Below are 27,924 nucleotides of genomic sequence, written 5' to 3'. Positions count from 1 at the left end.
TCAAACACTACGTTTTGTCTATTAAATGTGCCGCTTAAAAAGAATTATCCTTTCATAGAAAGTGGACTTGATTTTTAAAAAATATATAGCATTATGGAAATATTCCTGCATTCCCAAACCCTCCTAAAAGGTTGGAAAGCTTATTTTTCTTTGATCCCTGTCTTTGCTGTGATTTGAGACTGGATTGTAAACAAGCCATAATGCAAGGGACTGCCAAGAGACATGCAACAGAAGCAGGCTCAGAAATAGAAATTGAGTTTATAGGCAGTGAGATAGGATAATTAGTTTTTATATTTAAAAATATCCTCAAACCAGAGGAGTCTGTTGTCTCAGATGGAGAAAGGAATTGGGTTTGAATCCCAATACTTTAAATAATAGCTTAGTGGAAATGGCTTTGTATAAAATTTATACATAAATCTGCATATGTGTGTACATATGTATGTAATAAATATCTCTTCCTCTCAAACATAGGAATTAAAGTGTCAGTTTAAATCCAAAAATTCAGATTGCACAAATCATTTATACTTATAATTCCTGGCCGTAGATGTTGTTCATATAGCTGGTTGCCCCACTATCTATGTTTTTTGTTTTTCCTTTGAGCAGTTATTTGAAGTCCCAAATTCAAACAAACAAAAACGTCTCCTGCTTTTTTTGCCTGGAGAGCAGGAACTGTATCTGGTGTTTACTCAGAGTTTTATGTTTTTTATCCAGCTGTTGTTCACTTCGGAACATGCCTTGAAACCCTGGCCGTAGGTAGAGCAGTCTAAGGCTGAGTATGCAGTGGCTGCTGATGTCGCGTCTGTATAAATGCCCCGTGCCTTCTGCAGAGGCCAGGGTCTTAGCCACTGTCTCTGTGGTTCTGAATTCTCAGATCCTGCTTTTGGATCTTGAACAGGTTTTTTCTTTTCCAGGCTCGTATCACGGCTCTGGGAGGGCATCCTGTCTGAACCGTGCCGTCGCCCCAGCCTGGGTCAGTGGGCACAGAGGGAAATAGCCTCTGTGAGCTGGGCTGAGGCCTCCCACTCGGGGAGCCTGGCCCTGGCTCTCTGCTGAGGGCTCCGCTAATGAAACCACCACTGCTGAGGCATCTTGTGTTTCCACAGAGAAAAGTCTAAGAATGGGATGAACTTGTAAACAAGAGGAAGCTGAGCCGCCTTCCTTACTTGGTCTGCCTTTGAGCAAAGAGCGGTCAGAAGCATGTACCCCTTGGTACCTGCTCTGTGCTTCCTAAGAGCGTTTCATCAGCCCTGCGATCTCTGTCTCTTTCTCTGCCTCCTGTCATAAATCTCTGTTTCAAAGGAAAGAAAAGAGAGGGTTGTTAAAGCATAAACCTCTGGGTCAGCTCTTATTACATCACACTCTAAGATGATGTCCCAAACCTTTTGTTGAACTGAAATGCTAGATTGGTTTGAAGTAAACGGAGCCATCCGTCGCCTGGGGATAGGAAATCTTTCTGTTGTAAGAGGGTGGCTGCGTGGTTGGTGTGTGGTGTGTTTGCTTGTGCGGAAAGTGGGCTGGGCTCCGGAATAGTGTCTGCCCTGTGGGGACTGGGCAGAGAGCAGCCCCCCACCCCCCGCAAATGCCCCTAAAAACCAGAGGAAGTTGAATGGGGGCTTTTTCATGTTTGTGGAACAGCTTTCATTCAGGTACAGTTTCTTCCACTTGCTTGAAGTTTGCAGTGTCAGATTGCGCTTTCTGTCTTGCACCCCAGTACCTCACATGCTTGTTTGCCATCTGCTCGTTTCCATTGCAAACTGCTCTTTACACAATGTTGCTCGGTGTTAATTAGAACATGTGTCTCTTTGTCATTCATCTGGGGAAGGGGGTTAATGATGATTTATATCCCTTTAATTGGTTTTCCTCCAAACTGTTATATGTCATTTATTATTTTACAAGCGCTCCAAGAGAATAGAAAGAGGAAGATAACCTCATTTTTATTTGTCATGACCTTATTTTTAAAAAACCACTGCTATATTTAAAAAGGATAACCAACAAGGACCTATGGTATAGCTCAGGGAACTCTGCTCAATATTATTTAACAACCTAAAAGGGAAAAGAATTTGAAAAAGAATAGGGACACATGTATGTATATTTGAATCACTTTGCTGTATACCGGAAGCTAATACATCATTGTTAATGAACTATGCTCCAATATACAATAAAAAGTTAAAAAAATAAAAGTAGGAAAAGACCTCAATCTTGGCCTGAATGTTTTAGTGTTTAAAAAATATGGTCCTTCATATTATGAAGTAGTAATAGAGTGTGTCTTTACTGCTTACCTGTGAACAATTTATTATTAGTTATGTGTGTCAAATTAGTTTTGAACAGGTAACATGTTCACATGATTCAAAATTTCAGAGGGACTAGCAGATGCAAACTCTTCTGTACAGAATGGGTGAGCGACAGCAAGGTCCTGCAGTGCAGCGCGTGGAGGCGCAGAGAACGTGAGGAGACTGTGTGTGTGCAATCGCTGTGCAATGCACTAGGACCTGGCACAAGTGAATCGCCTATGCTTCAGTAAAAAAACAACAAAAGCTCCAAAAGGTCCTAGAAGGTCTGCGGGGTGGGGGACCTCCCAGCCCCCCGCCATTCCTCTGCCCGAGTGCCTGGTTGCCTTTCCCAGCAGTCCCTGTGTTATCAGGGTCTTGTGCGTATGTGTGCCTTAATTCCTGTGCACACACATGTATTCAGCACACCAGGACAGGCATAGATGGGTGTACATTTAAGTACATGCGTGCACGTGTGTGTGTCTGTTATTTCCCCCTTTTTATGCAGAGGGTGGCAAGCATAGATGCTGTTCTGTACGTGGGCTTTTCGCTTAAATCCATCTTGGAATTCAGTGTATATGAGTAGCTTAAGAGCGCGCTCCCTCTTTCTTTGTTTATGGCTTATTCACTAGTCCCTTACTGATAGATATTTAAACTGTTTCCAATTTGTTCTAGGACAGATAATGATGAGGTGGATAGCTCGTATTAAATTTTTTTCAGCGTCCGTAGAAAGAAATCCTAGAGGCAGGATGCCTGCAACCGCAAGTGAGTGTGTTTGGCACTTCTATCCTGTCCTGCCCTCCATAGGAGCCAGCAGTTGACAGCAGTACCCACGGCCCAGATAGTCGGCGGCCTTTCTCACATTTGTGAAAATTGTAGGTGAAGTGACCATCTGAGTTTACGGCTCAGTCCATCCTGTCCTCTCTCTTGCTTTGAGTGGTGTTGGGCGTGGTGAACAATGTAAACCGCGTGTGTACGTCTCAAAGATGGAAGCGTATCTGTGCCTCCCCTCAAAACACCAGTAAATTATATCTGGTTTCTAGTAACTTGGACCGCTCGTTTCAGTCCTGCTGTGTGATTAACAGTGCATACGCTGTACATGTTGGGAGATACCTAATATTCTCCCTAGATGATTACTGGAGCACGCTGCTGAAATCAGGTTTCAACTGAAATTATTTTTGAGGATGATGCATTTCAAACTAATCTAATCCAGGCTTTCGTTTATAAGGGTACATTAGCTGATATCTTTGAAGATACAATATTTTAAGTCAATTAAACGCTGACATGTTCCTTTTTACTGACAGTACACAGATTCTAGGAAAATCACATTTTGACCAACACGTTGGGGGAAAAAGAAGTCTTTTTTGATTAAAAAATGGTCACTTTTCTCCTGGATATTCTTGTTTGTGTTGAGCTCCACACGAAGCCTCTCACGGCTGTTCATGCTGAGTCTTCTCTCGCGGTGACGGCTGAATTCACCTGGACGACGCCGCGACCCCAGGGGGAGAGAGGAGGCAGGCAGGCTGTCATCAGGTTAGGCCTCCTTGCCCGTAGTTCTTGCTTGTTCTCTCAGGTCACGTGAATCTCTACAAGTGGGAAAATATGCTGTCCATTTCTTGGTAGACTGAACTTTCTGTCTTACGTTTTAAAAAGGCGAGCCTGCAATTTGCGTAGTTGAACGCCGAGTGGTCACCCATGCCTTGCCTGGTATTTTCTCTCTCGTTGATTCCCTCGCTATGGTTTCTCCAGGAAAAGAGGTGGCTTCTTTGGCAAGTAGGGCTTTTGAAAAGCGAGTGGCACTTGCTGTATTTTAATAGGTGGGGTTTCCCTTTGGGATAAGTGTACGTGCCATTGCAGCAGACTTGGTGAGTGAGAAAATTGGAATCATTCTATTGTCCAATCAGGAAATCAACTAATTTCTAAAAACAAAATTGCCTTCAGTATTTAACTGGCACTTTTGAATTGCTGAAATAGTCCACAGTGTCGGGAGACCAGTCTCTACCCTCCTAGACTCGCACAGTTTTAGAGCCAGAAGGAGAACTGGAGATGGTCTAGTAGCTGGTCCCGATTTTGTAGGGGAGGAGACCAAAGCTGACGGAAGCTTTACATCATGTGAGTGAGTGAGCGATAGCAGAGCTGGCAACTCTTGAATCCTGGTCCCAGGATCCTGGTTGTTCCAGAAATCTTGCTTAAACATAATTTTATTTTTAGTATAAAAGTGCACACTCTTTCAGAAGTCAGTTCTCAGGGCTCTAAGTAAAATCCTTCGGAGGTGGTCTTTAAGTGAGATTGGTTTCTCCAAAGCCCCTCGGCAGCAGAGAAGACCATAGACCGCCCTTTCTAAGAAACACCTGCGTGGCGCAGCTGCGGACACAGACCATGGGAAAATGAGGTCTTCTGGGACGCTCCCCATCAGGTGGGTCACAACATTCCAGTGACTTCTGCTCTGTACAGACAGAAGCAAAAGCGGGGCGGAATGCTGGAAAAAATAGAGGCTTCATCACCTGTTAGCAGGGACTGTCAGAAGTAGGTTGCTTCACGTAACACATCTTAAAGAAACCTCTTATGAAAACTTTTTCCTATTTTTGGAAAGGGAGGAGGAGGTGGGGAGAGAGAAAAAGAGAGAGGGAGTGTAAGAAAGGGGGGAGGGAAGGGCGGGAGAAGGGAGGGGTGGTGGGAGGAGCCTGGGTCTCACCGCATCACAGGTAATGTGTCTTCTCAAAACTCTTTCACTTGGACCAGAGAAACCACTGCCACTTGGTAGCCGCTGCCTTCGCCACAGTCCAGAACCCTTGAGTACTACAGATCTGTCTGTATTGCTCAGGCTAAGCCCGAATCCATCATCTGAGTTTAGATGCCTGTAGCTAACCTTGGATTACCTAGGAGACCATTTGAACCTCCACAAACCTGGGACCTCACCTACTCTCTTACCTCCACCCGCCACCAGCTCTTTCTTCTGAATTCCTTATCTCAATGAGCTGCGTCTTTGGCCTTCTAGAAACCCAGGGCAGACCTTTGGGAATCGTTCCTGGTTGCATCTTCTCCACCCTCCGCCGCCGCCAGGACCACCAGCCAGTAGATCCCACCTCCTTTGTGTCTCCCAGATGCTGCTCCTCCCGCCTCCCTGCTGCCTCTGTTTTGGATCACAGCCTCCTCGTTCCTTCTTGAGCTCCTCCTCTACCTTCTTTTCACAGCATATACTTCCTGGTGGCTCAGTCTCTAAGTGGCCCCTCTGCCGCCCCAGTGCGTGCCTCTCCAACTTGGCTTCCAGACCACTGCCAGAGCACTCTTTCTAGGAAAGCCTGTCCGATCACGGAATTCCCCTGCCTTTGCCGCCGGTCCCCTACAGGAAAACGGTGCAGTCTGGCCCACACGCACTCCTTGAGCCCCGTCTCCGTCTCCCCTCCCCCACAGGGTGCCCTCCACTCGGCCCTGAGCTCTCGGTCCCCTGCCCTTTGCTGTGCCTCCTGAGTGGCTCATTTCGCTTCTGCCTGCTTCCCTCTTTCTGGTCTGACTCCTGCAGATCTTTCTGAGCTCGGCGTGAATGGCACTCATTTTAAAAGACACTTGTGTACATTTGCTGTGTGCCAGGCGCTGGTCTAAGGGCTTTATGTAGAGTCATTTATTTACTCCTCAAAACCACAAGAGGAAGGATTATCATTCCTATTTTATGGATGAGGAAACTAAGAACACTGGTGAAAGAGCTTTTCTCACTAGCCCACTGGCTGCGAGGCTGGACCAGAAGCCAGCTTTTGCCACTGTTGGCATTTGATTTTGATTTGTGTGCAGTGTATATCTATACATACATGTATGTGTGTGTGAACGGGCTTCCCTGGTGGCTCAGACGGGAAAGAATCTGCCTGCAATGCGGGAGACCTGACTTCCACCCCTGGGTCAGGAAGATCCCCTGGAGAAGGGAACACACTGTGTGCTGGTGTTCGGTCGTTCAGTCGTGTCTGACTCTGTGACCCGGTGGACTCCAGCTCTCCAGGCTCCTCTGTCCATGGGATTTTCCGGTCAAGAATACTGGAGTGGGTTGCATTTCCTTCTCCAGGGGACCTTCCCGACCCAGGGGCGGAACCTGGGGTCTCCTGCAGGTGGGTTCTTTACCACCGAGTGGCCAGTGCATACCGGCCTCCCTGACAGCCCAGCTGGTGCAGAATCCGCCTACAGTCAGCGCAGGAGAGCCCGGTTTCATTCCTGGGTCAGGACGATCTGCTGGAGAGGGGACGGGCTACCCATTCCAGTATTCTTGGGCTTTGCTTGTGGCTCAGCAGGTAAAGAATCCACCTGCAATGCGGAGCCCTGAGTTCAGTCCCTGGGTTGGGACTGATTCCCTGGAGAGGGGATAGGCTCCCGGCTCCAGAACTCTGGCCTGGAGAATCCCATGGAATACAGTCCATGGGGTCACAAAGAGCTGGAAACTACGGCGTGACTTTCACCTTCTTTTCACAGCATATACTTCCTGGTGGCTCAGGGGGAGGGTGGAGAGGTTACAGCCGGGATGACTCCCAAACTTCTGACGGGCTGTTGGAAGCCCAAGATTCAACTCATTGAGAAGGAATTCAGAAGAAAGAGCTGGTGGGGGGTGGAGGTACGATGGTAGGTCAGGTCGCAGGCTTGCTGAAGTGCAAACGGTCTCTATGTACATAACGTATAATATATATATATGCACACACTTGTTTTCTGCATAGGCATGAGTGCATATTATTAAATTGAAAAGATATGAAGTAGACAATGGCAAGGGAGGCTCCCACCTACCCCTGCATTCCAGCCACCGCTTCCCTTCCCCGTAGACACCTAGTATTGTCAGCCCCTCTCGTGTCTCTCCACGAGGCACACACACACACACACACACACACACACACATCTGCGCTACGTGGCTGTGCTTTGGCACTTTGGTCTCATATCCTGCTTTTGCCGTTTCTACTGTGCTCTGTTTGCTCAGCCGTGTTCCTCGGGGCTTCTTCCGTATCGACACATTAAGAGCTTCCTCCCCTCTTTTATGGCTAAATAATAGGCCATTATGGGGAGATGCCATGATTTATTTAATCAGTCTCCTTGGGGTGGATATTTAGGTGGTTCTCAGACTTTGGCTGGTACAAGCATTGCTGTGAAGATTGGTTTTCTGTGGGCATCATTTTGCGCGTGTGTGAGTTTATCCGCTGGATAAAATCCTGGAACTGGCATTTTGGGTCAGAGGGTAAAGGCAAGTTATAAGTTTGATAGATAGTGCCCGACTGTCCTCCTAACGGCTGCATGCGTCTAGTCTCTGGTCAGTAATTTACGAGCGCGCCTCTTTTACACTCTCACTAACGCTTGCGAAATAAAGCGTCCAGTGCCCGCCATTGTTCCAGTGCCCGCCAACCCTCATACATTGTGGGCTCTGCATTTCTCTTGTGATGAGTGAAGTTCGGTGTCTTTAATGTGTTTTGAACTGTTTTGAATTTCTTTTATATCAGCTGCCTGTCCATTTGGTCTTGTTGGGTGTTTTCTTATTGGTTTGTAGGCATTCCTTATATGTTAATGAATTTAGCCTTTGTCTGTGATTTATATTCCCGATAGTTCTCTGGTTTATCTTTTGTCTTTGTTTAGGGTTTATTGTTCCCAGGCAGAAAATATTTATTTTCCTGTAATCAGATTTATCAGCTTTTTTTTTTTCTTTTATAGCCTCTGGAGGTGGAGTCATAGCGAGGCTGGCCTGCCCCATGCCTAGCTTATAAAATCCTCCTCCACGTGCATGCGTGTGTGTATAAAGTTGTTTCAGAGAGCAACTCAGTAGAGTGTAAGAGCTTGGAAAGCGGATTCCGGAGTCAGACTGACCCCACTTTTAGCCCTGGTTCCGTCTCTGCCTTGTTCTGCGGTCTCGGGTGACGTCTGTACGTGGGCTGTTAGCACCTGCATCGCGGGTCGCTGGCGGCCAAGCGCAGCGGCACAGGGAGCTGCCTGGGTTGCTGATGGCTGCCCTCACCGTGTTACTGTCTCCTCCAGGTTCCATGAGAGTGGACGCGGGGACAGCAGCTCCCTCCCTTTGCCAGCGCCGCGCCCAGCCCGAGCCGGGGCCCTGCCGAAGCGCGAGGGTGTCCGTTCCGAGTGTCCGTTCCGAGTGCTTCGCTGTTTGCCTTGACTGAGCGGCGAGGCCTGGGGTTCTGGCTGGGCCGCCTGGCGCGGGTCGGGGCCTCTCCGCGGCCGTGCTCTCGGCCCGGCGCCCCGCCAGCCCTGCAGCCGCGCTCCTGTCCGTGGGCCCCCGCGAGGGTCCGCGTTCTTCCTCGGAAGCGCCCCGCGGCCTCGCCCTGCAGGCCCTCGCCTCTCTGCCCCCTCCCCCGCCCCGTGGACAGTGTCCCGGGTCGTGTGGGCAGCGCCCCTCTGCCTTTTGCCTCTGCGGACTGCTGGCGCCCGTCCTGTTCTCGTTCACAGGCGGAGAGGCCCCCACACAGGGCACTGCTCGCGCTCCGTGCCCAGAAACGGCTGTGACCGAGCGGCTTGGCAGAGTGGAGGCTTTAACTGTAAGAGGCGTAAGCGCTTGCCTGGGTTGGTGTCCTTTCCCATGGACCATGAAGAAAGGAGAGTCCCAAGTAGTAAAGGCTTTAGTGGATGACCATCCTTAAAATTTCCATCATGTCAACTATATTTACTAAAATTTTACTTAATTGTCATAGATGCTAACTCTTCGGAAAAAAAAAAAAAAAGACGAGGTTGTGAAAGCTGTTCAGAGGCACTGAGAGCTAGGGCTTAAGCTCCTGACTTGCGTCTCTGTTGCTCTCTTAGGCTCCTCCTTTGCCTCTCGTGGCATTTCCTTTGTGGACTTAGTTTTAACATCGTCCCCTTGATATTCCAGTGGTAGGAGGTGCGGCAAAGCAGTAAGATCATCTCATATCTGATTTTGCCACTATCCTTGTCGTTAACAAAATACTGCTTGGAGCACAAGTGTCGAGTGTTACGGTGGGCTGTACCAAATTTTAATCATGACTCATAGGAAACATGCTAGTGCGTTGCCAGAGAGATGGTTCAAGGGCAAATAGAACCCTCTATTTGTGGGGGGTAGATTACCATGGTGAGTGAGTCACGGCCCCTGAGCTCAAAGGCCTACTGTGTGTAGGCACTTCCGTTAGAATCTTACATCTGAGATTTGCCTACCCTAAAAGGTGGGCACCTTCATTCTGATTGTTTGGAAGTTGAGTTGAAGAGAAGCTGACATTGACCTCATCGTGGTCGGAGAGGCAGGATTAAGATGGTGAGCTGGTTCCCCAGGTTTCCAGGGTCTTTGCCCGTGTATTAAGATGTGAGCTGGTTCCCCAGGTTTCCAGGGTCTTTGCCCGTGTATTAAGATGTGAGCTGGTTCCCCAGGTTTCCAGGGTCTTTGCCCGTGTATTAAGATGGTGAGCTGGTTCCCCAGGTTTCCAGGGTCTTTGCCCGTGTATTAAGATGGTGAGCTGGTTCCCCAGGTTTCCAGGGTCTTTGCCTGTGTATTAAGATGGTGAGCTGGTTCCCCAGGTTTCCAGGGTCTTTGCCCGTGTATTGCGTTTCCTTCCAGGAACATAGGATCTGGTAAAGGGAGCAGAGAAATAAAGAAGGATGCGACTGTTTTCAGTGAAAAGGAAAAACAATGCCACGAGAAGAAGAGAAAGGGATGGACGCCCTGCGCCCTCCTTCTGGTTGGTCACTCTGGGCTGGAATTCCACCCTGCAGCTCGGATGGTGATAGTGCCAAAGAGAAAGGCCACTCTTCCACCGCCCTGCTCCCCAGCCCCCAGCTCGATAAAGGCCCTCACCAGCTGCCTCCCTGCAGGTAACAAAACAGGTTTTAAAAACGTGTAAGAAAGAAGCACGGCCTGTTCCCTCCTGGCTGCAGTCCCAGGGGAAGTACAGTTACATCGGCACCTTCTGGAACCCAGGCTCAAGGAGTTAAATTTAAGAAACGCTTGAGGTTCCTGAATTCCCATGCTATGTTGCTAGCATGTTCTGCAGCCTTAAGACGCTCAGCCCTCACGTGCCCCCACATCCTAGGGGGACAGGTCAGCTCACCATCCACACTGGCCGCCCCTCAGGCCCGACATTTGCTTTGCTTTTCCTTGGAAGGCTTTCAGCTCCTCTGTGAAAGATTTCTGTTATCTCCTCTCCCGCTTCCAGAAGTAGCGTCTTTGCCCCAACTGGAAAACTTGCTGTGGTCCTGAGTGTTTTGGAAACAGAATGTGCAGTGAGAGAATCCCTGCTTTGTGAATACTGGATCACTTTGTTCCCTGGCACAACAATCCCTCCTTTGTGTTAAACATCTGAGAACAGAAGTTCTAAATAACATTTTCACATTCCCTGCTGATGTGAGTTCTTTATTTGGGGACAACAGCTCTGTGCTCGTCCCTGTCAAGTTCTGATGTCTTTTCCCGTCTCGAGTGGCAGGGAGGCACTTGCGTCGTGGGGGCGAGCGGTGCCTCCTGCGGGGCCTCTTCTGTGTCCCGTGAGCGGCCGGGCCGTGCTGGGACAGCCGGCTGCTCAGAGCCGAGGCTCTCCACTGGGAGCCGGGAGGCTGCGCCGCCAGATACAGCGGGGCCAGGTGGGCAGGCAGACCAGAGTAGCCGCTCGTCCGCCTCCTTCCCGAAAGGCAGAGGAGCTACCCCGCAGGCCCGCGGAGGCCTGATCCGGTCGGGAAACGCGCTCAGTGGCCGCCCGGGCGTGAGCTCGCGCCCTCCGCGGTTCTGCAGTCCCGGCTCTGCTCACCTCCTCAGCTCCGTGGGCCAGGTCAGCACGAGGGATTGCTGAACGCCCTCAACGAGAAAGCACGGCCCATCATCTCCCTTTATTTTGTACTTGGGTAGAGTGCTTGTCCTTTTACTCCAAAGGAAAGGAAGTGCACCCCTGGCGGTCCAGTGGTTAAAACTCCATGCTTCCGACGCAGTGGGTACAGGTTCAGCTCCGGGTCGGGGACGAAGATCTCACATGCTACCTGGCACGGCCAAAGGGGGGAAAAAGAACTGTACGCACTCCCTTCTTTAGGCAAATCTAGGTTTATAGGATGGAGAAGGCGATGGCACCCCACTCCAGTGCTCTCGCCTGGAAAATCCCATGGACGGAGGAGCCTGGGAGGCTGCAGTCCATGGGGTCGCTGAGTCGGACATGACTGAGCGACTTCACTTTCACTTTTCACTTTCATGCATTGGAGAAGGAAATGGCAACCCACTCCAGTGTTCTTGCCTGGATAATCCCAGGGATGGTGGGGCCTGTGGGCTGCCGTCTATGGGGTTGCACAGACTCAGACACAACTGAAGCGACTTAGCAGCAGCAGCAGGTTATAGAAATTCAGTTTTGTGAGACAAAGGAGGACACTTTGTTTCTTAGAAAATTTTTCACCGCATTCCAAGCAGCATAGATGGAATAATAAGAATATGATCCACTCCCCAAGAATGTCTGCATTTATGTGAACGTTTCAGGACCATCCCCTTTTCTTACTGCTTTGACAAGTATATGTTGAGTTATCCTGCATGAGGCAGGATGGCTGCTCTGCGGCTCGTCCAGGGAGCTCATTGGCTCTCGTGTTTTCTCTCTTTGGGTCAGAGGTATCCGTCCCGCTCTCATTGCTTCTCTGAATGGTGTTCTCGTGCCTCCCCGGGGCCCAGCGCTGCACTGGTGCTCTCCCCCGGCTGCCTGGTTCCTGTTGGGGGTGGTTGGAGCAGTGATGCTCTTCGCCCTGGAGGAAGGGGCGGTGCTTGGTCTCCCCCACATCCCAGCAGCCGGTCCTTGATACAGCGAGGGGTCTCCTGGGAAGCTGAGACACCCTCAGAGGCCTCCTGAGTCTGAAGCACTGGAATCGATTGTATCATTTTATAAGGGAAAGAACATTCTACTCCTCCTATTTAACCTTCCCTTGCAAACTCAAATGGGAAAATCACTCCCCGGACAGACCAGCTCGGGATAATAAAAAATACCCTTCAGGAGGCAGGCTGGCAGTACCTGCATTAGTGTTTGGATAAGAACAAGCCCCTCGAGGGGCAATGGAGCCCTTCTTTGGACCTTAATTGATTTTTGTGTTTGTTCTGCCTTTTAATTCTTGGTGGAAAAGTGGTTTGCAGTGCAAAGTGGCTTTCCATGTTATAGGCGCTGGATTATGTAATACCGTTTTTATCAGATCATTTCTGCTTGTTTTGCCTTTTTCTTTGCCCCCGATCCAGCTCGTGTTTATTTTTCCTTTTCGTTTTATCTCCTCTTGCTTATAGAATTATTGTTCCTCTCGTGGCCCCCACTTCATCAATCTGCATCGTCTGCCAGGGGGATGGGGAGAGAGAGGACGCACTTGGTCCTTTTTTTTTAAGTCAGTTGGCTGGAACTCTTTAAGAAATAGTCACCTTTCCCCCAGTGAGTTTGTTACATAATGTGGAGCCTCCTTAGTATAAGTCTGACCCCTAAGAAACTGGCTTATGTTACTTCCTCGGGATTAAGGAGCCATCGGGGTCTGTTTGCCCCTTCGGGGCCTGTGCCATCCTGTCTCAGCGGACCAAGGTGAGCCTGGCTCTTGAATGGGACAGCTCCTTATGGAGGTACCCTGTAGCGTGAGAAAGTTCTATGGAATGTGTGTGTGTGTTTAGTTACTCAGGCATGACTCTTTGTGACCCCTGGACTGTAACCTGCCAGGCTCCTCTGTCCATGAAATTTTCCCAACAAGAATACTGCAGCGGGTTACCATTTTCTCCTCCAAGGGATTTTCCCAACCCAGGGACTGAACTCACGTCTCAGGCGTCTCCTACACTGGCAGGCAGATTCTTCACTGCTGAGCCATCAGGGAGGCCTATTCTACAGACCGGTAGCTTCTAAAATCTCTTTTTGTAAAATGAGCTTGTGAAGCCCTCCATCATGGGCCTCGCAAACAGTGTGCCTAATAAATCCAGAACGCGAGATCTCCAGGGTGTTGGCGTATTTTCAGTTATGCTGCGAGGGAACTCCGCCGTGCCCTCGTTGCTGTGTGCCCAAGCCTGTGTGTGCGTATGCGTGTGTATGTGAGGACTGAGAAAAAAGTGATAGTCGATCGTTAGGTGTTTAGGGAAAGACTTGTCAGGCTTGCATCATAACTAAAAGACAGCGTTTCTCTATGGTAGTACTGATGTGATCGAGAACAAAGACAGTGAGGAGGAGCCAGACGTGATCAAAGCACATCCAGTATCTCCGGTTTCGGGAACACCTGGGTCTCGAGGTTTGGTCTTCATTATGGTGCGTTGAGAGGTGGTGGTTTAAAAGCAAGAAGGGGGAAAGGCCAGCTGTGGAGAAGGGCGGCTGAGGCAGTGAGAAAGCAGATGTGTGCCTCTGACTGGAGCCCCATCGACGTGGAGCCACTCACTTCTGTCTCTGGGGGGCTGCAGGGGGAGGTCCCCGAGAGGCCGCTTAGTAAAAGTCAGCCGTCCTGCTCCTTGGGATTCACACATCCGGTAGCTTTGCCAGTCGTGACTTGATTTCTCGTGGGCCCAGTTCACACCTGCCTTGGGAAGTCCACTCAGGGAAGGGACAGCCCTTGCTGGGTCTGGACGTCTAGAGCCTGGCGGGCAGGGCAGGTGAGGCCCTGGAAGGCTGGGAGGGGTTGCCCGGAAACCGGGTGCTGAGATGCGAATACAAGCAGGCGGGTGCCCCGGGGGGTAGGGCGTTGACTGCAGTCGGATCCTCGTCCTGATGAAACCGCGCCCCTTTGTTCCGGTCCGGCGCATCATCCCATGTGATGGCCGTTCCGTGTTTCATTCCGTGTTCATCCACCTGGCACAGCTTCAGCGCCAGCGCCTGGCGAGGTACCCCCCTGCCTCGGGAACCGCTCGCACGTGGGCGTGAGCGGAGTGTGCGCACGCGCGCGTGTGTCCTTGGGCGTGAGCGGAGTGTGCGCACGCGCGTGTGTGTCCTTGGGCGTGAGCGGAGTGTGCGCACGCGCGCGTGTGTCCTTGGGCGTGAGCGGAGTGTGCGCACGCGCGCGTGTGTCCTTGGGCGTGAGCGGAGTGTGCGCACGCGCCGTGTGTGTCCTTGGGCGTGAGCGGAGTGTGCGCACGCGCCGTGTGTGTCCTTGGGCGTGAGCGGAGTGTGCGCACGCGCCGTGTGTCCTTGGGCGTGAGCGGAGTGTGCGCACGCGCGTGTGTGTCCTTGGGCGTGAGCGGAGCGTGCGCACGCGCGCGTGTGTCCTCTGCGGCTCCCGGCCGGGCGCGCTGGGAACGCTGCCCGCTGTCCCGCGCCTCCGGCCGGGAGCCGGGGCCCTTGCACCGCGGCCCACGGTCATCAATAGGCCTCTTCACGCGGGAGGTGACCGCACGCTTTGCCACAGCACCACTGGCTGCTGGGCTCAGTGTAACCATTCTTCTTAGAGCGAGCGGAGCGCATGGGACCTCTTCTGTCCATCTGTCCATCCGAGAAAGTCACCGCTCGCGTCACGGATCCAAGGGACTTGATCCAGGCCACCAGGGAGCACTCGGCATTTCTTTGTGTGGGTTAAATAAAAGTCGATGAGCGAATGATTGTGAGTAAGCCCTGTTGTGAGGTTTTCTGATGCTGTGTAGCGGAGTCACGGAAATCTTGGTCGGGCGTTGTTCGGGAAGGAAGCCGGTGACAGGCTCTCTGAAGCCCTCTGTTTTCATTGGAGTCGATTCTTAATCATCCAAGTCAATAGGGAAAATGACTGTCATTGGTGAGACAAACCCACAGAAAGTTCAAAAATACTTGAGACGGGGCCAGCAGGCGTGTGAGCGCGCACTTGCACACTCAGCCGCCGTGTGTCCCTGAGGACAGAGAGGGCAGTGTCCAGGGGGTCTGCTGCAGGGTGGAGGCGAACGGGGCGGTGCACGCGGGGGTCCTCAGTGCTCAGGCCTCAGCCTCGACCGCCGGAGGGCTGACCAGGTTCCTGGTGATGCCCTCAGGGCTTTTCATTCATGCTTTTCGTAGGTCGGAGCAACCCTCCCGAGTGGCTAAAAAGTCAAAGAGCAAAGAAGGCATTTAATACAAAAGAACGGCCCGCACTGCACCGCTCCTCCCTTAGGCTTGCTCCCCAGAGGCAACATCTTTTAACCCTCCCACACTTTTTAAAAGTTCTTTTGGTGATTTAAATAAAATATGTTTATTATCATTATATTAGTATATATTATATACATTATATGTAATATGGTATATATTATATTGTTTAAAGAGTTCATCTCTTTAATGTTTATTGTTGTATGTTATCTATAACATATATATATTATATACAATATAATTAATACAAATAATATATAAATATATTTGTCATATGTAATAATATATAAGTATGTTATAATTATAATATGTAAGTCTATTAAACTATATTGTATTATATATTATATACTATATGTATTATATAAATGTTGATGTTATTAAAGAGTTCTTCATATCTTTAAATAATGTTTACTGTTATATATTATCTATAATATATAAATGTTGATGTTATTTAAAGTGTTCTTATCTTTAAATGTTTATTGTTATATATTATCTATCTATTACATATAGATATTATCTGTCTATATTATACAGATATATATTATCTGTCTATAATAGATAGACATATTAATATTAGTATACTCAACAGAGTTCTTGATCTAAATATATGTTAACTTACTATTTATATAAACTTTATTAATATTATTTAGAAAGCTCTTCTGTTTTTTTAACTCATATATTTTAATTGGAGGATAGTCACTTTACAGTATTGTAGTGGGCTGTGCCATACATTGGCGTGAACTCGCCCTGTACGTTTACTGTTTGGACTAAGGTCACAGGGCTGCCAGAGCAAAGCACCGCAGAGAAGGTGGCTTCAAGCAGCAGGAGGTTATCCTGCCACGGTTGTGGAGACTGGAAACCCAGAGTTGAGGTGCCGCAGAGCGGTGCTCCCCCAAAGGCCCCCTCGGCTGGGGGGCCGTCCTCAGCCCCCGTTGGCGCTGTGTCTCCTCCAGTCGCCTCTGCGGCCCCGAGACCCTCCCTGAGTCTGTGCCCTGAGACCCCTGAGTCTGTGCCCCGTGGTGTTTCCCGCTTTTTGTGTGGACACCAGTCATTGGGTCAGAGGACGGTCTTACATCTGCAAAGGCCCCGTTTCCAAAACAGGTCACACTGGCAGGCACCAGAGTTAGGACCGGAATGTATCAAAAACAGACACTATTTGAGGCTCTAAGTCAGACAGAGAAGGGGAAATATTGGATGACGTCCCTTGTGTGCAGAATCTAAAAAGGCATGATGTAAGTGAACTTGTTTACGGAACAGAAGAGACTCGCAGACCTCCAGGATGAGCTTACGGCCGCCGGGGGGCAAGGAGGGGGACGGGGGGAGGCATGGGTAAGGAGTTTAGGGTGGGCATGTACACATCATGAGCTTATGGTTGCCAGAGGCAGGAGACAGGGGGATGGGTAAGGAGTTTAGGGTGTACGAGCTTTGGTTGCCAGGAGGCAAGGAGGGGGACGGGGGGAGGGATGGGTAAGGAGTTTAGGATGGGCATGTACACACTGCGAGCTTATGGTTGCCGGGGGGAGGTCGGGGGAAGGGATGGGTAAGGAGTTTAGGGTGGGCATGTACACACTGCGAGCTTACGGCCGCCGGGAGGCAAGGAGGGGGACGGGGGGAGGGATGGGTAAGGAGTTTAGGGTGGGCATGTACACACTGCTCTATTTAAAATGGATAACCAAGAAGGACCCACCGCAGAGCTCGGGAACTCTGTTCGATGGCACGTGGCAGCCTGGATGGGAGGGGAGTTTGGGGGAGAAGGGATACATGTTTATGTATGACTGAGACCTTTTGCTGTCCACCTGAAACTGTCATCACATTGTTAATCAGTTATACACCAATACAAAATAAAAGGTTTTTTTTTAATGAAGAAAAGGGGGCATGATTCAGCCCCTAACGCAAGCTCTCGGTTTGTGAGCACTTGCTTTTGTTGGCCTCATGCCTTACTCAGCCCCATTTCTCCCCCGAGTTTCTCCCCTCCATGGTGGTGTCACCCTTCCCAGCCTCTCACCCCCAAGGGTGTTGCTTACATTTCAAACGCATTCTTGAAACTTCATTTCTTATTCCACTAATCGTAGAGATCCATTAAAAAGTGGGAGCATTATCCCTGCTGACTCCCCTTCTCCCTCCCACCTCCCAGCCTCTGTCAGCTAGTGCCAAGACTGGTGGCTCCTGGGTTCTCTGGGGCTGGCTGAATGGTTAAATCCTTTGCTACCTGTCCACAGATGCAGAATTGATGGCTCTCTAAAGCTTCTATACAGTGGATCTGCAAGTGGAAACCAGTAAAGAAGGGTTCGTTCTCTGTTACCGTGTGCATGTCTGCTGGAGGGGACTGCCTTCGTGCTCTCTTCACATGCTGTCTCATATGTTTCATGGACATGTTTGATTTCAATGGACGTTTGAGCATAACTGTTGATTTCTCCACTTACTCTTGGCTGATTAGGTTGGTTCATTAGCACCAACCTAACCAGAAAAGCAGTTAGCATCAGAAAGCAATAATTAAAATGCTTTCTACTTTTGGAAGAATGGGAATATAAGAGGAAGTTTATGATTTTTTAGAATTTGTATTTCATTTGATTTTAGACGGCAGCATACTTTTCCAGCTTAGTTGTAAACTCCATTAATTAGTACAGCTTAAGATTCTTTTGCATTACAGGTTGAAATGAAGCTTTGTGTCTTATTAGGAAACATTTGATCACATAAAATAATACCCACTCTTTATGGGTCTCTACTCTTTAGGAGTTTCTAATAGCAGGTAACTCATCGTCAGGCAGAGCCAGCCAAACTTGTGGATTTCAAAAGTCTTTTTATTTTACCTTTTTTATTTAAGGACCAATATAGAGCTTCTGACTTCTTATTTTGCCAAGTTGGGATATTAAAAAATCAGCTACTATTTATTCTCAGTGATAAAATCTGTTTGACACCAAAACTAGGAAGGACATAATCTTAGGGTAAATTGCACTGTTCTGCTTTCTAATAGTCATGTGGCTGTGCTGGGCCTCGGTAGCAGCACGTGAACTCTAGTTCCGTGACGAGGAGTCGAGCCTGGGTGGGCCCCGTGCCCTGGGAGGAATGGAGTCTCAGCCCCTGGGCCACCAGGGGGGCCCTAAATGGCACAGTTTTAGGTGAAATGGATCTGACTTCAGAAATCACCCCTTTCCCTATCTTCCCCGTTGTGTGTGGACTGGCGAACCTGGCCTGGACGGAGGGTGTCCTGGGTCAGCCTTGTTTCCCGGACCTGTGTTTGGCTTTAATGGATGTCTGAACGTGACTGTTACTATCTCCACTTACTCCTGGCTGGTTAGGTTGATTCCTTAGCACCTGCCATGAAAGACACTCAAGACTGGGGACAGGCTCCGTGTGGGGTGAGCAGGTTGGCTCCCTGTTCTGTGACCCCATCTAGAAATAGACCCTCTAATCCCTGACTGTGTCCGCTAGTCCAGGCCCCCTGAGCAGCCTGTAAGTGTTGAGCATGTGAGCAAACAGGTGAAGGGGTTTAAGTCCACACGTGCAAATCCAGCCCTTGTCTCTGGCCCTGGAGTGAGTCACCCTCTAACTCTGTCTTAACTTCTTTTTCCATTAAGCGGTCATGAGACAGTGTCTGCCCATCTGTGTTCTCCCAGGGTCATTTTGGACTTCAGGTTCTAGAACTGGCAAACTTGAGTACTTGATGGTTAGCCAATGACAGCATTTTGATAGAGTTTTTAAACACAATCTAAACAGAATGAGATTATTGACTGTTTATCCCAATAAATAAATTTGATTAATTAACCATCTGTTTGAGTTCTTTCTCTCCTTGAAGCATTTGTGTATGGCAGAGTGAGTGAAAGTCGCTCAGTCGTGTCTGACTCTTTTCGACCCCATGGACTATACAGTCCATGGAATTCTCCAGGCCAGAATACTGCAGTGGGTAGCCTTTCCCTTCTCCAGGGGATCTTCCCAACCCAGGGGTCAAACCCAGGGCTCCCTCATTGCAGGCGGATTCTTTACCAGCTGAGCCACAAGGGAAGCCCAAGAATACTGGAGTGGGTAGCCTATCCCTTCTCCAGGGGATCTTCATGACCCAGGAATCAAACTGGGGTCTCCTGCATCGCAGGCGGTTTCTTCACCAACTGAGCTATGAGGGAAGCAGTTATGTATGGGGATATCATCATTTCGAGCTTTTAGTATGTCCCTTTGCCATGTGCAATTGAATTTAGTTTCTAGAATGTTCATGTTTTAAATATGACACTGTGTGAAGTCTCCCCAAAGAAGGTTGGAATTAATTCCTTGCTGTGAGTTGTTTCTTTTTTGTAATAAATGGTGTGTGTATGTGTGCGTGTGTGACCAACCGCGACAGTCACAAGTGAATGCACGCTGTACTGCCCTGGGACCGTGCTGTCTGGAGCACTGAATAGGTGATCTTCACATCTTCCCGAGAAGCAGTTAGACAGCATCTTCCCACGTTTTTCACACAGGGGAAATCCAAGGTAGGCCAAGGTTAAGGCATGCGTAGCCCAAGTTTACTCAGCAATCCTGGGGCAGGGTAAAGGAAGTCACTCAGTCTCTTGAAACTGCGTCACCTCTCTCGGCTAGCAAGTGGCATTTCTCGGAGTCCATACTCTTGACTTGCAGGATTCTCACTAGACCAGTTTGGTTTCTGAAGAACAGACAGTTGAGTAAATGAACCGAGCATGGTATTTCCAGTTGGAAGCACAGAGTTGTGTCCCTGGACGTTTCCCTTGGAGAAATGGAGGAAGAGACAGCTTCCGTGCTCCTGAGGGCACCCAGTCCCCATCAAGGGAGGAGCTCTAAGCCCACGGCATGCTTAAATCTGTTTATCAGGAGTGATGCTCTGGGTTGAGCAGGCCTCTTCACCACCCCATTTCATTGCCGACCAGTACCGGCCCCTACAGGAAAGTTCTGGCTGTGATTTTTTGAACTGAAGAAGGTGATGGGGCTGGGCTTGCCCTTCTCTAGCCCTGTGGCACTTGGCCCTTTAAGACCTTGGCTGTGCGCTCAGTCAAACGGGAAACTGACGTGAATGATGAGAAATGAAGGTAGAGGCTGCGACGGGCCCTTCCGGCCGTGTGCTCTGATCACTCCAAACGCTCCCCGAGAGGCGTCCCGCCCAGCAGCGGGCCTCCCCCCGAGTCCGGCCCCGCTCCAGCAGGCCGCGCCTGGCCGCGCCACGGTCTGCCCCTGTGTCTCGTCTCTGCTTGAGTTCCACGAGGAGCCTCAGAAGGCCTCACCCCTGCTGTCGTTCTTTTGCTCCCATCCCACGGTTTTCAGTGAAATCCAGGGAGTAAGTTTCAGGTGGGCTGTCAGGATGATGCCTTGTGGTGATCTGCCTAAAGATAGGATCTACCCTGGAGGTGAGGTCAGATCTTTCGTGTGAAGGAGGAAGAAAGTGCGTTTCAAAGCTTGTGGTTGTTCAGCCGCTCAGTCCCACCCGACTCTGTGACCCGTGGACCGCAGCACGCCAGGCCTCCCTGCCCTTCACTGTCTCCCGGAGCTTGCTCAGACTCACGACCATCGAGTCGGTGATGCCATCCAACCATCTCATCCTCTGTCGTCCCCTTCTCCTCCTGCCTTCAATCTTTCCCAGCATCAAGGTGTTCCCAGTGAGTCAGCTCTTCGCATCTGGTGGCCAAAGTATTGAACCGCCTCATATTGCATCTTTTCTGGAACCCATATTTGGAATGTATGTGTTAACTTACAATACAGACATTGAGACATTTTACATAATATTGGACTATTTTTAGAAATCCTTGCATTGGTGGCCCTGCCCCAGTTATGAGATGTGCTCATCCAGGAGGATGGAGTTCAACGCAGGGACATTAGTTTCTGTCCAGTTGTGTTGCACATGGGAATCATGATAAAGTAGAAAAACCACCAAGTATCACTTTATCTCCAAGCAAACATTCTAAATAGTAGAGAGTTTGCTGCACATAAAAGGAAGCTTTCTCTCACACAGAAGCTGGCCAAACAGATTGTGACTCCTGAAAGTAAAAGCCCAAAGTCAGAATAACTTAGATAAGCTTTCAATGGGTGGAAGATAAACATTAACTTTATATGTATTTCAAAAATGTAAAAGACACAGGTGGGAAATGAATCCTCCTTGAAAAGAAAGAAATGCCTCATAGGGTAGGGGAAAAAAAAAACCATTCAGTAGTTTTTGGAACTGTGCAAGTCCAGACAGTTTCTTTTTTTTTTTTTTCTGGTTAGCTACTCATAGCCACAAATATGTATATTATTTCCTTCTTGCCCACAATTATACTAAGAATCATCTTTCTAATATACTGGGGAATCCCAGATAAAAATCTCATTTTCCTAAAAAAATAGACAAGTCTTTAACTCTGGCAATTAAATTCTTTAATTCTTCACATCTAGGATGTCTAAGAAATCATCAACTTGTTATAATCAAAGACGTCTCTGATATGCACCTCAAATCATTTCCACCCCAGATTTCTACTGTAAACGGCTGGTGTTCTTAGGGACGTGTTTGCCCCGGTCACTGATGTTTGGAAATGGCACTTAGAAACCTCCATCTCGCCAGCGATTAGGCTGACCCAGTTCCGCGATGTGGCGTTAGGATCACAGCATGCTTTAACCCTCTCCTGTGCCTATACTTGTGTAGGGGGAGTGATGTTAGCTGCTCTGAATGTACTTCTCCAGCAGGCGGGTCAGAATAGGAAACCCAGCTTGAGCTCCACAGTTGGTGTCAGGACTTGGCAGCGTGGACCCGAGACAGCCTGCCTGGATTTAGGCCTCAGCTCTGCCCTTCTCCACCCAGTTCTGGACATTTCCTTTTCCTCATCTGAGAAGCGCCAATTACAATAATAACACCTTGCTCGTTACGTGTTGAGAGTTAATAGGAGTCAAGAGCTTAGACCGTTGCCTGGCCTGCCCTAACACTGTCATTGGTGGCTATTGTTACTGTCACGATGAGGTGGACAAGGAACTGTGTTCCTCTCAGGGATGATTCTATTTGCCATTAAAATACATTTTTGTTTATAGAATTGGGGCTTCCCTGGTGGCTCAGTGGTAAAGAACCCACCTGCCATACAGGAGACGCAGATTCCATCCCTGGGTTGGGAAGATCCCTGGAGAAGGGAATGGCAACTCACTCCAGTGTTCTTGCCTGGAGAATCCCGTGGATGGAGGAGCCTGGCGGGCTACAGTCCGTGGCGTCGCAGAGTCGGACACAGCAGACTTGTCTGTGCAGTCACATAAAGAAGACAGATCTGAAATGGCAGTTGCTAGGAAGCTATTTATTTTGCCTATTCTGCTTCCTTCATTTTTTAAGGAGGAAAAAATTTTTAAATTTTTTTTGAAAAAAGTTTTCTTATTTGGCAATACTGGGTCTCAGTTGTAAGCACATGGGACCTGGTTCCCTGAACGAGGATCAAACCTGGGCCCCTTGCGTTGGGAGTGCAGAGCCTTAATCTGCTACACCGCCAGGGAAGGCCCTGCTTGATGCGTAATTCCTGCCTTCTATATCTCTTTTCTTCTAGACCTAGTAGGTCTCTTAGGCATACCTTCTCCATGCCAGACCTACACAGTGGCCACGGGGGTGTGGTCACTCACCTAGAGCCAGACATCCTGGAGGGTGATGTCAAGTGGCCTTAGGAAGCATTACTATGAACAAAGCTAGTGGAGGTGATAGAATTCCAGCTGAGCTGTTTCAACTCCTGAAAGATGATGCTGTTAAAGTGCTGCACTCAACATGCCAGCAAATCTGGAAAACTCAGCAGTGGCCACAGGACTGGAAAAGGTCAGTTTTCATTCCAATCCCAAAGAAGGGCAGTGCCAAAGAATGCTCCAACTATTGCACAACTGCACTCATCTCACATGCTAGCGAGGTAATGGTCAAAATCCTTCAAGCTAGGCTTCAGCAGTACCTGAACTGAGAACTTCCAGATGTATTAATACAAGCTGGGTTTAGAAAAGGCAGATGAACCAGAGATCAAATTGCCAACATCCACTGGCTCATAGAGAAAGCAAGAGAATTCCAGAAAATCATCTACTCCAGCTTCACTGACTACACTAAAGCCTTTGTGTGGATCACAACAAACTGTGGAAAATTGTTAAAGAGATGGGAATACCAGACCACCTTACTTGTCTCCTGAGAAACCTGTGTGCTGGTCAAGAAGCAGCAGTTAGAACCAGACATGGAACAATGGACTGATTCAAAATTGAGAAAGGAGTTCATCAAGGCTTTATGTTGTCACCCTGCTTATTTAACTTATATTCAGAGTAGATAATTCAAAATGATGGGCTGGATGAATCCCAGGTTGGAGTCAAGATTTCAGGGAGGAATATCAATAACCTCAGATATGCAGATGATACCACCCTTATGGCAGAAAGCAAAGAGGAACTAAAGAGCCTCCGGATGAAGGTGAAAGAGGAGAGTGAAAAAACTGGCTTAAGACTCAACATCAGAAAAACTAAAGTCATGGCATCCGGTCCCAACACTTCACGACAAATAGAAGGGGGAAAAGTGCAAACATTGACAGATTTTATTTTCTTGGGCTCCAGAATCACTGCAGATGGTGACTGCAGCCATGAAATTAAAAGACGCTTGCTCCTTGGAAGAAAAGTTATGACCAACCTAGACAGCATGTTAAAAAGTAGAGACATTACTTTGCCAACAAATGTCCATATAGTCAAGGCTGTGGTTTTTCCAGTGGTCATGTATGGATGTGAGTTGGACTGTAAAGAAAGCTGAGCGCCAAAGAATTGATGCTTTTGAAGGGTGGTGTTGGAGAAGACTCTTGAGAGTCCCTTGGACTTCAAGGAGATCCAACCAGTCCATCCTAAAGGAAATCAATCCTGAATATTCATTGAAAGGACTGATGCTGAAGCTGAAACTCCAATACTTTGGCCACCTGATACAAAGAGCCACCTCATTAGAAAAGACTCTGACGCTGGGAAAGATTGAAGTCAGGAGGAGAAGGGGACGACAGAGGATGAAATGGTTGGATGGCATCACCGGCTCGATGGACATGATTTAGAGCAAACTCCAGGAGACAGTGAAGGACAGGGAAGCCTGGCGTGCTGTAGTCCATGGGGTCACAAAGAGTCAGACATGATTTAGCGCAGAATAACAACAATACTAATGATCTAATAATAATCTAGTGAATGAAGGGCTCATGGATAACTTTTTTGAGCTCTAAGAAAAATTGGCATTTTTTATATTTGAAGGATAAAATATTAGTAGAGGTATAAATTTACCCTTGCAACTCATTTTTGTCTTTTTTAAAAATTTCCAAATGGCAAACTTAATGAGAGCACTGTTTGACACTGACTAAAAACCTCATCTCGACATTCAAGCACAGAACACCCTCTCTAGTCATTCTTTTTCTTAATATTACACAGTCATGGTTGACTTTTATGTGCTAAAATTTAAAATTTCCCCTTCTACCAATATTGAAACTCCATGTTATACATAAGCCGAGTTGCACAGTAATTATTATAAAGAGCACTGTAAATCCTCCCAGGCCAGCATTTTGTTTAATCTGATTATTCATAGACTCGTGACCATTATTAATTGTTGTTGGCTTGTTGTTGTCAGTGTTAATACTTGGACCACATGTTGCTTCAGAAACTCTCCTAAAGACAGTACTTCCACTAGTAAATGGAAAAATTACTTTGTGTTCAAAATAACTCAAAAATGCAAATAAAGGAGCTTTTGAATTTTTAAATTTAGATTACTGAGAGATGAATGTGAAAAAGTAAGCTCATAATGTATCAGTTGTTTGCGTCTGAAATAGCTCTTCCTCCAGTAGGACCGCAGGAGTTTTGAAAAGCGCAGGTCTTTGATAAAAAATGGAAATATGCTGCCACCACCGTCGTCATGGCGCTGCGCTTGTGCCCCTCACTGATTTCATGACCGAAGTGGTCAGCATGTAGCGAGAGAAGCCAGAAACACCTCACGCTGATGGGCATGCAAAGCTTTGCAGATACGTGTGATATTCAGTGACAGCAGAACTGAGTTCTCATTGCTTGACTCACTTGGCTTCCAAGGTGACATAGTGGTAACGATTCCATCTGCCAGTGCAGGAAACCCAAGAGATGCCAGTTTGATCCCTGGGTCAGGTAGATCCCCTGGAGGAGGGCATGGCAACCCTCTCCAGTATTCTTGCCTGGAGAATCCCATGGACAGAGGAGCCTGGCGGGCTGCAGTCCATAAGGTCACAAAGAGTCGGACGTAACTGAACACGCAGGCACTACATTTGATTCACATGGTTCCATTTTGATTAATTAAAACAAATTTCATTTCATTAACAGGGAATTCAGAGGCCCACTCTCTCCTTCATGTTCACGAGGAGAGAGTATTTTGATGGAACAAAGGCTCTCTCTGTTCTTCCTCCCTTGCACGCTGGCCGTGGGCTCTGCCCCTGGATTCAGATATGCAAATCCCTGGGTTCGTATGCAGCTCCACATGCTTCCTTGAGGGCCTCTTTGTGGAGGGAGTGTGATGCACTAGCAGGAGGGTGTGTTTTGAAATCAGACTGTTCTTGGCTCCGACCCGGACATAGTTTCTTGCTCACTGTGTGGCCCTGAGCTGCCGTGTCTTTTCAGTTGCCTGACCCAGGAGTGGAGGAAACTCCGAGATGGGAGATGTTGGAGTCAGGTGGGAGAGTGGGGGTGCACGTGCCTGCTGTTAGGGGGGTTCTCTGGGATTTCCCAGCTTCCCTCATCTTCTCTCTTCCAGGAGGGCCCTCCCCTGCGTAAGCCCTGCCTTCATTATACCTGGGCAGCAGAGCAGAGGTGCCTGAAACCACCCTTCCCTTTAGGGAGCCAAACTGTGTTGTATCCTGTCATCCAATATTTTGGCCGCCTGATTCAAAGAGCCAACTCAAAGAGCTCAAACCAGTCCATCCTGAAGGAAATCAGTCAATGACTATTCATTGGAAGGACTGATGCTGAAGTTGAAACTCCAATACTTTGGCCACCTGATACAAAGAACTGACTCATTGGGAAAAACCCTGATGCTGGGAAAGGTTAAAGTCGGGAGAAGGGGATGACAGAGACTGAGATGGTTGGATGGCATCACCGACTCAATGGGCATGAGTTTGAGCAAGCTCCGGGAGTTGGTGATGGACAGGGAGGCCTGGCGTGCTGCAGTCCACAGGGCCACAAAGAGTCGGACACGACTGAGCGACTGAACAAGAATCCTAGGCCCGTCTCTTCACCACGGGGTCCTTGGTTAACAACCCTGTTAAATTCAGGGCTTGACCTTTACTTTGTATCTCTTTCCAAGAGCACTTCCGGGTCCGACCTTCTGTGAGTTGAGTATGTTACAAAGCAATAGGTTAAAGAAGAGGAAACGCACAGACTGTGCTACATGGGCAGGCTCGAACGCGACGATGTACCTTGGAGGACTAAGGACAGACTGGATGCGATGAGACGTGAATCAGAAATTGCTCTAAAAAGAAAAGAAAAGGAAACTGCTCTAAAGTCAAGTTCCTCAGTCTGTCCTCCAGAGAATGCTTAGTTCCTCGAGATGGGGACGGGTATGAGTTGAAAAAAGCTTTCTGAAAATCGCATGGGCGATTCTGACTTAAGCAGGTTTCTTTCCTGTGCAGGTCGGTAGGTCACTTCAGTCATGTCTGACTCTTTGCGACCCTGTGGACTGCAGCCCTCCCGGCTCCTCTGGCAAGAACACTGGAGTGGGTTGCCATTTCCTCCTCCAGGGGATCTTCCCGACTCGGCGATTGAACCCACATCTCCTGTACCTCCTATGCCTCCTGCGTTGGCTGGTGGGTTCTTTACCACTAACGTTACCTGGGAAGCCCTTCTTTCCTGTGGGACTTCTCAGCGTCTTTCAGATCCTCAAATGCTTTCTGATTGCAACATGAGGGAGTGGACTCATTGTCTGAAGCTTTTCCAAAACGTATTTCATCATGGAATCAGAGTGATTTTGCGCTCAGGTAACATCTTGCCAGGCTAGTGTCTCATGGGACGTATTTTGCAAAACACTGCTGTATGGTTTTAAATCAGGAATGTGGTAGAACAGGGGTGCCATCGATTCAGCCCGTGAATACACCAAGCGTTGACCCCTCGCAAGACCCTGCAGAGGCTAGACACGTGTAAGATCCAGTCACTGCAACGAGCCTGGTGAGCAGACTCCAGGTGTGAGGTTGGTGACCAGGCTCGGGGCAGGAATGGGCTGGCAGACAGGGTCCCGGAAGGTTACCGAAGCGGAGTCAGAGAGGTCATGTCTTGAGGGGGAACAGTCCTGGTTTATGCCTTGTGTTTATTTCTCCCTCTCCAAAGTTCTTATCATGGGTATTTTAAAATTCTCTTCATATTAGTGAGATTCCACGGACAGAATGAGCATTCAGTGCCCATCGTAAATGGAGTCAGTCCAGTTGGAAGTTTCATTCAGGAGATTTTGCAATCCTGAGCTTTAGCTCTCAGCTCAGTTCTGAGATGACCCCCGCCTCGCTCCGGAACCCAGCTCTGAGGACGCCCAAGTACCTTGCATAAAATGGCCCAGTATTTGTATATAACCTACACCGTTTTCTCAGCTCAGTTCTGAGATGACCCCCGCCTCGCTCCGGAACCCAGCTCTGAGGACGCCCAAGTCCCTTGCATAAAATGGCCCAGTATTTGTATATAACCTACGCCATCTTCCTGACTGGCTCAGCAGGTAAAGAAACCGCCTGCAGTGCGGGAGACACAGGAGATACAGGAGATGTGAGTTCTGTCTC

At 48.6% G+C, this 27,924-nt stretch overlaps 1 protein-coding gene across 3 annotated transcripts in view; it reads left to right on the top strand.

Moving 5' to 3' along the window:
- Nucleotides 1-27,924, top strand: part of BCL2 (BCL2 apoptosis regulator) — a 198,425-nt gene that overhangs the window by 50,183 nt on the left and 120,318 nt on the right. Inside the window, exon 2 of one of the 3 annotated variants that reach the window (XM_060405321.1) lies at nucleotides 15,164-15,344. The exons of the other annotated variants lie outside the window; for them this stretch is intronic. Coding sequence (XP_060261304.1) covers nucleotides 15,164-15,190 — 27 coding nt within the window. The 3' untranslated portion in view covers nucleotides 15,191-15,344. Of the gene's footprint in view, nucleotides 1-15,163; nucleotides 15,345-27,924 lie in introns of those variants that run through there. 3 annotated transcript variants of the gene reach the window in all.

The sequence above is a fragment of the Ovis aries genome, chromosome 23, assembly GCF_016772045.2.
Source record: "Ovis aries strain OAR_USU_Benz2616 breed Rambouillet chromosome 23, ARS-UI_Ramb_v3.0, whole genome shotgun sequence".
Taxonomy (NCBI): domain Eukaryota; kingdom Metazoa; phylum Chordata; class Mammalia; order Artiodactyla; family Bovidae; genus Ovis; species Ovis aries.
This window is presented reverse-complemented; position numbering and strand designations above follow the sequence as displayed.